Source organism: Arachis hypogaea, chromosome 3 (assembly GCF_003086295.3).
Source record: "Arachis hypogaea cultivar Tifrunner chromosome 3, arahy.Tifrunner.gnm2.J5K5, whole genome shotgun sequence".
Classification (NCBI taxonomy): Eukaryota; Viridiplantae; Streptophyta; class Magnoliopsida; order Fabales; family Fabaceae; genus Arachis; species Arachis hypogaea.
In genome coordinates this window covers 129,300,916-129,312,121 of record NC_092038.1, presented here as the reverse complement: position 1 = coordinate 129,312,121, position 11,206 = coordinate 129,300,916, and the positions used below count along the sequence as shown (strand labels likewise).

The 11,206-nt window shown below is 30.5% G+C and overlaps 1 protein-coding gene across 1 annotated transcript; it reads right to left on the bottom strand.

Annotated features, from left to right (window-relative positions):
- Positions 1–2,059: 2,059 nt before the first annotated feature.
- On the bottom strand, positions 2,060–7,750 carry LOC112791562 (cysteine synthase). The gene is made up of 10 exons (XM_025834442.3): positions 7,246–7,750; positions 6,894–7,003; positions 6,451–6,508; positions 6,072–6,335; positions 5,182–5,319; positions 4,893–4,944; positions 4,714–4,793; positions 3,662–3,721; positions 3,104–3,184; positions 2,060–2,457 (listed from the first exon to the last, which is right to left on the bottom strand). The coding sequence occupies exons 1-10, from the start codon at positions 7,516–7,518 to the stop codon at positions 2,365–2,367; spliced, it is 1,209 nt and encodes a 402-aa protein (XP_025690227.1). The 5' UTR covers positions 7,519–7,750; the 3' UTR covers positions 2,060–2,364.
- Positions 7,751–11,206: the final 3,456 nt, after the last annotated feature.

Genomic DNA, 11,206 nt, shown 5'->3' with positions numbered 1-11,206 from the left:
GCTAAAAAATATCATAGATAACTAAACAAAAAAATTATAACATCTTATTTTATTAGGTGAGATAAATTACATGAGTTAATTAAAGCGTCTTTGTCATATATTATATTTAAAATAAGTTCAGTTGTATTTTGCTTAGGATGAATCATGTATTAGTTAATATATATAATAGGTAATGTTACAGCGTAGAGTATCTTTTAATAAATAATGAAAATTATTTTTTTTAGAATAAAAATAAAAAAATAAAAAATGAAACATCATATATATGGATTATTTTCCTTACAATCACGGGGCGAAGCTTTATGTATTCATAAGGAGACAGTGCCCCTGCCAAAAGAAAATTATCGTATGTGAAAAAATAAAATAATTAAGAGTGACCTCTCAAAAAAATATTGATGGCTCCCCTCTTTAGACTCTATGAGCATGGGTCATGATCAATTAATCATCATAAGAAAAATCAAAGGATAATAATGTTCTTTTTATACTTTTTCGTATACAATTTCAAAGTTTAACCTTTTTTTATAAAGCCATATATATATATATATATATATATATATATATATATATATATAAATATAAACTTTGTTTTCTTCTCTCTTTCTCATTTATTCACGTCACTTTTCTCCTTTTATTTTGAGTTAATTTTTAATTATTTTTATTCATTTATTTATCTAGTTTATAATGACAATTTAAGTTTTTAAAAAATATTAAAAATGATAATTATATAATGATAATATTAACTTAGTATATATTTTTTAATTTTTTCTCTCATTATTAATTGTTTGTGACTTTTATATTATTAATTTTCAACCAATAAAAATCCATGGTATTATAAATATGATTTAGGATTTAGTTAACTTATATAATATTTATCTATAAAATCTTAATTATAGAAATTTATTTAAACAATAGATAAGATGAAAACAATAAATATTAAAAAAAACAGGCCAAAAGGATAAAAATATTTCTATTATTATTAGATCAAGACCAAATTTTTTAATACTTAAAGATATCAAACATCAACATCTTAACTCCTCAATAAAGTAGTTTAAAATTATATCAATACTAGTATTTATAGATTTTAAATACAATAATTTATTTTTATAATATTTGATATTAGTTTTGAGATATTTATGTTTAAATATTATGATATATAATATATTTAATTATTTTATAAAAAATAAGTCTTATTAATCGTTATATATATATATATATATTATAATTTTTTATTAAAATAAAAAATAATAAAAAATACTAGTAGTCACAATAACTATGGAACTGATGGAAGGCTAATTTTTATTTAGTACGAGGTTTACATGTGAGTTATGCTGAGTTATGGAATATTGAGGAGATATACACAATTGTGACGGTGTTTAATTTTTTGTTTTAGTGGGAAAAAATTGGATTGTCTAATTTCCTTACCGAGAGAGAGACACAAATCGGACCCAAGATTTTCATTGCAGAATTTCGTGGATACTGAAATCGGATCCAGAATTTTCTGTCAGTACACAAATCAGACCCAAAGTTTTCAGTACCTCTAATCGGACGGTCCGATTTATCTTGTGCAATCCTCATATCCTGATGAAACATCATATACCTTCATAACTCGTATACCAACCCTCTCTCCATATTAAAATTAAAAAGTTCACTGATGGAAGCCACATTCTAATCCTTTAATAAAAATAACGACCTAATAAATTTATATAAAATACAAAAGAAGGGCCACTGCCCACTGACATTTGCGGGTAAAAAAATTTATATGCGAACCCAGTTGCCCCATTGGGTACTTTTTTTGTTATCGATATAAACAGCACTTAAGTATAGCTTTTAGAATTTCATAAGAATAGTTTTGCACTAAAACTAGATTAGAGTCAGAATCTTTCAAACTAAATCATTCTTGGGTCCAGTGTATTATATTATTGCAACAGGTTCAAGTGTTCAAGCACAAATGACTTATTAGCAATATTGTCACATTTAAGTTCAAAGATCATTGACCATAAAACTTGTGGGCCACTAAATGATTTCACTTGCGATATGATTTGACAAGGGCAAGGAGAACAGGTTTGTTTGATCGATTATTTTATTTAAAACAAGGAACACGATCGAGAGACTTATTTGCAGTCAATACAAATACATGAAGTTGACTAGAAGAGTAATGATAGTAATACACATCTGGAAAGTTTATCCCTAAAATTAAAATTTAAAATTTAAAATAGTAAGAAAATGGCGTGCAGAATTCTCTAAATTCTTAAAAGTAAAAAATTGAGGGGAAAAAAAAAGAGCTACACGTTGACATGTGTTGCCATGTTTTACAAGAAGGTGGATGATGATGAAAGTTAAGCCATAACAAGAGCAAAGTTGTTCTTTTCAGGGCTCTGGTTGCATTTTCTCAACTTCTTCTCGAATTGATTGGAAGAGAACAGTAGACAAATATCTTTCACCGAAGCTTGGGAATACAACCTGCAATAAATAAACAGTGTGTGAAATGTAATTAGCTTAAAGTGGGAATGAGATCACAGCAACAACAATAATAAAGTCTTGTCCCTAGATAAAATTTCAACAAAATTTTATACTGATTCCTAAAAGACCAACACAACCCTTCTCTTTGAGCTTGGGACCGGCAATGTAAAAGGTTTGCAACAAAGTGAGAAAGAGACAAAATGGATGTGAACCCCTTATAGGGTTGTGTGTAAGTGTGTAGTGTGTAGTGTGGGTGAGTTGTTATAAATTTGTTATATGAACCAAAAGAAAAAAGGTGAGAAAGAGACAAACATCACAAAAACATGATGTAGAAAGGTTCTACCCAAATTAAAGACTAAAAAATTGCAGCTTGCCAAGTTGTGGACACACAACGCAATATAAAAGAAACTTGGTCACCCAAAATAGCAGGACAAAAGCATATTCTCCCATGAAAAAAAATAACATTATGCTACCGTACAAGCAGATGGATACTTAACACTACGTTCCAATAAAGGAACCATACGTATATAAATCTGAATGATGTTTTTGTAAATTCAGTAAACATACGTCCTATTTGAGGCGGATTAAATTCCTTGTAACATATCCATCTGTTGGTTTTTATTATTATTTGAGGGAATGCACTTACCGCAATAAGCTTCCCTGCATTTTCAGGTCTCTTTCCAACCCTTATTGCAGCTGCTGCAGCAGCTCCAGAAGAAATTCCCACCTGCATTCCAATTGAAGTGAGCATGAAAATTTTAAAGTATAACATCAATGGATCTTGCTCTTCATTTTGGGCCAGAAAATTACTGGGGTGTTGTAAGATTTAAAGAGTTAGCTTTGACAAGCACTCCAAAGAAGATTAAATTTTATGTCCACATAATAGGACTCTTCATGCACATGATACAACTAAATTAACACAGTAACTATGTCAAATTCCATTATCTTGTGCTAGATCGTTTCAATTTTCAAGCTACTTTGGCATGAGTTGTGTAACTGCGTCAGTACATGGGATATTGCATGTACAACAACACTAAAAAAAAAACTGAAAAAGCCTTTTCCCACTAGGTGGGATCAGCTATATGGATCAAAAGACGTCATTGTACCCTATTATGCAAAAGGCATGGGATATTGCATGAACAATTAAAAATAATCATGCAACTAAAATGACAGAAACAGTTAAAAGATGACACATGGCACTAACCAGTAAGCCTTCTTGGAGTGCTAATTGCTTTGCAGTTTCAACAGCTTCATCACTCGATACCTGCCGTATTCACATGGGATAGGAATCAATTATAGAACAGAAAGAAAAATGGATGTTTAATTATTCACTATTTATCCTGTTAGGTTGTTCCTATGCCACATACATATAAAGTAAACCACCTAAAAAAGCTTCAGATGTGCATTGAATTGAGAAAAATAGTAGCAAAGGCAAGAACTAGGAAACAATAAACCAGCGTATGAAGAAAGGTTTACTACTGGTCAATATGGTTTCCCCATGTCGTTAGACATGACAAAAGCTATTAAAGAGTAACCAACGATAAAACTGAATCTGAAGCTGAATATAAATATCAACTATGAAAAAATTGCCACAAAAACAATTGGCAAATCAGAGCATTAAATGCTGTATGTGAGATACAGAAATGACATTTTCATTCCCCATCAAAGCCGAAAGTTGCTAAACATCATCTAAATTAAAAAATGACAGGAAGGATATGATATGATGCTTAGTTGAATATAAATATGGAGAGCAGGGGATTCATCAGTCAGTTACATATTCAACAAGATTTGGAGAAAAGAGAGAACAGCCTTCAAACTTCCTGTGTTTCAAACTTTTAATACATGATTCTAGGATTTTTAGAAACACTGTTCAATCATTCCATCAATACCCTAATATGTTCCCGAATTTACTGATCCAGTTCTAAACAGAATATAACATCCACCCAATTTGATAGCAAATGATCAACCCAACAAGGACATGGTAATTAGATATGGATGTAGGCAGAAAGGAATTCCGTACTAAAGAAAGAACCCTGTACTAAAAGAATGAAGCATAATGACTCGTTACAAAGTCATGCAACTGCCATGTCTTGATAAAAGAATTAATTATTTTATTTTATTTTTATAAACCGAGTTATGGAGAGTACTAAACAGGACATATTGAATTATAACTCCAAAAAGTTTTTATGTTTATTATTTTTTTTATACAAAAAAAGGAAGAGAGGAGAAAGAAGATGGGAAAACAAAACAACAGACCTCTATAACTTCATCAAGTATATCTTGGTTCAAATTCCTGGGCACAAAACCAGCCCCAATACCCTGAATCTTGTGAGGTCCTGTGGTTAAGAGGAAAGAGAAACAACATACAATTAAAGGATTACTTAAAAACTAGCGTATTGGAGTCAGAGTATGTAGAACTTGTTCTGCTTTCTTACCAGGCTTTCCACCAGAAAGTATATTGCTTTCCGTAGGCTCTACACCAATAACCTGATACATAACGAAGAAAATGCTAAATGGAATCCAACTTATTAGAGAGCTTCCCTCAAACTCAAATTATTACTCCAAGGGGTAACAAGACATGACTAGTTCATTGATTGAGTAAAAAGAACCATGTACATCAAGTATTTTTAAATTTAGGGACAATTAATGTTAGTCATTTTGTTTATTGAAGTTAAAAAAACTGAGAGACACCATCAATTTGATAATGCCAATTGAGACGTTTACCTTTACGTTTGGATTTTTCTGTTTTAGGAATTGACCAACACCGGAAATGGTTCCACCAGTTCCAATTCCTGCAACAAAAATATCAACTTTGCCTCTTGTATCTTCCCATATCTCAGGGCCAGTTGTCTCATAATGTATCTGCATAGTTGAATCCAACTTCATATATCAGATCATACCACAGCTCACTATGGTAGAGACAGAATTCAATTTATGACATGTCGTACAACATCTTCCATTCAACTACACACAACAGGGGTAAGCAAATATCAGCTTACAAACTACAATTTGAACAATTACCCCCTTTTCCATTAAAAAATATCAATTTAGAGGCTAACACCTAACAAACTAAGTTTAAGGTCATGATTCCCAGGGAGAGAGTAACCCAAGGACTGGTTCGATTAAGTCCTCATTGCCACTAGCTAGGGTTCAAAGGTAGTTCATTTATTTGGAAAGCAGTTCTCAATAGGATTAACCCTAATCCTGTGTTGTAGCTGCATAAACTAATCAAAACTTCATTCAAGATAGTTTTGTGTAATGGGATACCAACCTTCAAAAACAGCTACACAGTTAATAGTTAAAGCTTCATAATCCAGCTGTTAGATAAGGACTTTAGAGTTTTAAGTAAGCTCTTTGAATTATGTGGGGAATCTTGGTTATGCCATCAGACCCATGAGCATTTACTTGTAATCAATTAAGGTGGATATGTTCAGAAAACGAACAGCAAAGAATGTTTATCCCTAACCTTTTGACTTGACTTGCTTTTGTATTTCTTCTAACCTATAGTTTGGACTGCTGTTTGAAGCATGGGTTTTGATAAAATGCTCAGTACAACGCACGTCCTAAAAATTGGATTAATATATTTTACCATAAAATGGACTGTTACTGTTTACCTTAGGATTAGACGGATTATCGAATTGTTGAAGCATGTATGCATTAGGTGTAGTTTTCAAAATTTCTTCAGCTTTCTGAACTGCTCCATTCATGCCCTTTGCTGCCTCAGTTAAAACAAGCTCAGCCCCAAAAGCTTTCAGAAGAACTCGTCTTTCTAAACTCATTGATGCAGGCATTGTCAGAATGAGTTTATATCCTTTTGAAGCCGCTATAAAGGCAAGACCAATTCCTGTGTTTCCACTAGTAGGTTCGACTAAAACACTCTGAAAGCACACAAGAAACAAGTTAACTGAGAACAACAAATAGTGTGTTTGAAGCAATAGCTTTTATGGCTAATCTGCAAGGAAAGAACACAAATCATTTCTATAATAGATTTACCTTCCCAGGTGTTATAGCTCCTTTCTGCTCAGCATCAAGTATCATGCTATACCCTATCCTGCAAGAATAAAAATACAAAGTGTTTTAAAAAAATGGTTAAAGATTCAATCTCCAATAAGCATAGCTCATAAGGTCATATACAGAATGCAGTCTTACAGAAATATTAACATCAACCTCATTATTTTTGTAGTTTCTTATAGAGCTAACAGTTAATTGACATTACTGTCACCTTCATCTTATTATGTAATAATTTTCATCTATATTAAAAACGAAGATTGAAACAATATAATCTAACAAAGAGATTACTGGAAAAATCACAAGAATCATTTTCATCAGAGTCACATCCTTCACCAGATATTTTCATGAAAATGGAAAACAAGTAAAAAATGCAAGCATATGATATTTAGACCTCACAAGCAATGGTTCAGATTCTCAGTTCTCACCTGTCTTTGACACTACAGCATGGCTCCATAATCTCAAGCTTGGCAGCAACATTGGCCACACATCCTTTCACTATATTGTTCAGGTAAACCATTGGGGTTTTTCCTATAAGCTGTGGCATTTCAAAATATATATATATCAAGATGCTATAGAATGCTTATTTCTCACGCATAAAGAATAAACAAGGTGAATCATAAAGGAGTCAAAATTTGCAACAAGAACTTATCGACGGACACATTTAGATTATCAAAATACGCCAAATTGAGAGAGTACACCAAATAAAACGCATCAAATCTTGTAGATATTCCAATTGACCATCGAAAGGAAATAAAATATAAAAACAAGAGCAATAACCTGGGTAACATCTTCGGCAATGTTGAGACCTTCGATCCCGGTTTGGGTCTTAACAGATACAGCTTTGCAGATAACGGAAGAAGAAGAAGAAGAAGAAGAAGAAGAAGAAGAAGAAGAAGAAGAAGAAGAAGAGAGGCTTGTGGATGTGGAGAAGAAGGGTGAGGAAGCCGGTCTGAGGAAAGTGGGGGTGGCGGCGGTGCGGGTAAGAGAGTAGCGAAGAGGAGAACGGGAAGGGCAAGTCAACGAGTTGAATAGGGAAGCAGAAGAAGCCATTGATGATGAAGAGGAAGAGGAGAAGCAGAAGTAGTGGAATATGAAAATGGAATGAAGAAATTACGATGATGATGATAAAGATATTTGTTGGTGGAAATCGAATCAGTTGCGCTGGGACCTCATTGGATTTTTCCAACTCCAACTCACACTCACTCACTGTAATAATCTTATTTTCAGATCATGAAAATTATCAAAACACCCCGTAAAAGTATTTATGTATAATTTTATCCGTATAAACTTCAGGTGAAGTAGCTGTACCTAAAAATTTTTATTATTTAAAATATATAATAAAAGTAAAAATTAATACATTTAAATAATAGATATTTTAATATTTAAAATTTAATAATTTTATATAAAGTAAATATTTTTGTAATATTTTTTTATCAAAGATCAAAATATTTTTTAAATAAAAAGAGAATAAATTAAATTAAAGTTTAGTCTAATTTTTTGTAAGCTTTTCAAATAATTATCTAAATATTTTTTTAAAAATTTATAATATCTTGAAGCAATTTAGGTCACTAATAATTTATCAATAAAATGTCCAAGTTCAATGAATAATTGATTGATTGTGCTCCTTGTTGCCACATAAAATGGAACTAACGAAATGATATTATGGTGACTAGCGTGGTAATGGCTAATAAGACATTGACTTATAAAAAAAGAAAGGGACCTATTGACTTTTTCAAAATAAACATTTTGTGAAAAAATTTATAAATATACATAAAAGTTTATGAAGCATCATTTTCTCAAAAAAAGAAGAGTATCATACTTGCCCATAATCAAATGTACTTTGTGGTAAAAGTGTAAAACATATATAGTTAGATGCGACTAACGCAGGCCTTCTTGTAGTGTGCGATACGAAGTTCTGTCTTCTCCTAATTTGCAGTGCGGTGTTGGCTGAAGAATTTTTTAAAAAAAGTTATATATCTAAGTATGTAGCTCTGGCTGGAGTTCATCCGGCAAGGATGCGATAAAGACTTGTTTAAGTGGCGGATTATTATTTCTTTTAAGAAGATAATATTTAGCAATCATTTTCTTGTAGTGTTTCTCCAAGTTCTTTCTGATGAGTGAACAACATTTCATTTTAAAGTATTCTTGAAAATTCCTCTTCTAAATGATCGTAATGTCTCCCAAGAATTCTTGGTGTATTATTTCCAAGAACTGTGAAGAACATAAAAAAATTTGGAAGTGTAATATTACTCGAAATTTTTATCAAAATATATTCCTAATTTAGTTGTTTTCCGACCTTTGGGTTTCTGAAAAGCCTTTTGTGGAAGCAATAGAGTGCCAATGGGCAATGGCTTATCTTGTTTCACACTGGTGGTGACTTTTTGGTTGTGGGCCTCTTCACACTTTCTGCTCCATTGGTTCCTGCTTCCCAGGATGTTTGAGTCTTGTCTAACTATAATTTTCAAAACTACTGAAAAACTTACGAAACATTGCTTAACTTACAAGCGACCATAGCAGAACCTGACTACATCTTGCGTTTTGTAATAATCAACCACCGAGTCAATATGAACCACATATATAAGTGTAAAATTAGGGTTAATAATCAAAATCATCTAAAAAAATTACCAATTTAATAATAAAAAAATCAAATTTAAATTGGTCCATAAAATATGTAATTAAATTATTCGAGTAGTTCTTATAATTGGCAAGCATTAAAAAATAAATAAATGATAAATTGTGAATTTACTATTACACTCAACTTCATTGTCAGTTTGTCACTAATGAGGTTAGAGTACTCTTTTGCCGTTCCACTCCTTTGAAGGCTTCTGGTTCTTTTCTAACCATTGTTTCATTTTCTGCCACCTTTGTTCCTCTTCTCTTTCTATCACCATCGTTTATCGTTTATGTTGATAAATTTGAGGATGATGAGGAAGAAAAAAGGGAAGAAGAAGAGGGAAAGAAGCATGTGGTGCCTTTATCTTTCGCTTCTGGTCGATGATGATGGATACATTTCTTTTTTGACATAGTTTTCCAATTTTTACTTTTTTAGGTAGCTCGTTGATCTTCCTCTGTATATTTTTTAATTTCGTCGTAGAGTCGATAGAGTATTTGTATAACATGTACAATGGACTATTTATTTGATTTAATATGAGTTAAAAAATAAATATTCATAATAAAATACTATTAATTTTCCAAACACAATATACTCATAATATTTAAAATAACCATTTGAATACGAGAAATAATAAACATCTGATATGTTACTGAATCGAATATCTCTAAACTTCTATTATACAGATTATACAGATACTTTCATTGACTTCCTATACTTCTTTTTTTTAATTTTACTATTACTTGTTGAAATAAAGTCCTAACCTATGAGATATTGCACAAAATTTAAAAAAAAAAAACTTAATATCATTTTTTCATTATTTCTTTTTTGTTTTTATTTTCTTCCATTACAAACTCTACTCATTTTTCTATATGAATTAAATCATCAAAACATCTCTTTTAGATGCACTTTCTCTCAAACAAACGCCAAAATTGCCAAAGTAGTAAAAAGTATAACGCTAACTATTAAATCTAATATATAAATACATAGGAAATGAATTAATCAAATTGGTCTTGTCTCGCCTAACGATACAGTTTTAAATTCTTTTTTTATCCTGTTTAATGATAAATTGGCGGGCTAAGTCTCTCAATTTTTCTTTTTTATTAATAAATTATTAAATATTAAATAATATATATAACTTTGTAATTATTTTAAAAAATTTATAATTTTTAAAGATACTAAGAAATTAGATTGTCTCAAAAGCTCAAAAAACACCTCTAGCATGCAAAAAATTCCAAAGGTTCCAAAAGTTTGATGGTTTTTATAATATTTATTTCTTGCGTCCTAGAATACCATTTATGAACAATTAAGACTCAGGTTTTCAGGGATAATAAAATGTCAGCCACAACTTCTCTCATTGTGAGATAAACACCTTTCAATAAAATCCAAAAGAATCTAAAACTGTTGATGTATGTAACTTTTTCATCACAGTTCCGACAAAATTTGCTTACACAAGCTGCAGTAGATGATTGTAATATAGATATTAGAAACAAAAATTTGATAGCATTTTTTAAGGCCTTCTTCAATGTCTCAATAAGCCTATATACCTAAACTGATTTTTACTCCAACATCTTTCTAACTTCTAAGTTCACATAATGTGTTAAGGCCACTTGTGTCTTTGGCCGCCACAACTCACAACTGACAAAACATCATTATTTATTTAGGGATTTACTAATAAATCATGGTATCTTTAATTAATATGGAAATGAAATATTTTATTATTTCAAATATTTTTATTACGATAAAGACATAATTAAAAAAATAAAAATAGTTTAAGGACCTAGTAAAAAAAAATACAAAAATCCTATTATAAATTTAATAAAATTATAAAGACTAACAGAATAATTAAACTAATATAATTATAAGTTAAATTGATTTTTTTTTGTTAACTAGAGAACGATATAAACATACCAAATGATACAATGACATAACAAGTTAATGCAAATAACACAATAATTAGTTGACTTGCTAGTGACATATTATAAATTTATGTAAAATTAAATTAATCCTTACAGGTATACGTATAAATTATTTTATTTTTAAAATTTTAAAAGTAAGTCAAGTAAGTCTTTAGGCAAAAAAAAAATATTCTTTTTTCTTCATCCAAATATATTAAAAGAAAATTAA

Excerpts from the sequence above, each read along its gene's own strand:
- LOC112791562 (XM_025834442.3), bottom strand. The coding sequence starts at position 7,518 with ATGGCTTCTTCTGCTTCCCTATTCAACTCGTTGACTTGCCCTTCCCGT. Across the intron at positions 4,794-4,892 it reads ACTTTCTGGTGGAAAGCCTG|GACCTCACAAGATTCAGGGT; the intron begins GTAAGAAAGCAG and ends TCTTAACCACAG. Across the intron at positions 2,458-3,103 it reads ATGCAGGGAAGCTTATTGCG|GTTGTATTCCCAAGCTTCGG; the intron begins GTAAGTGCATTC and ends TATTTATTGCAG.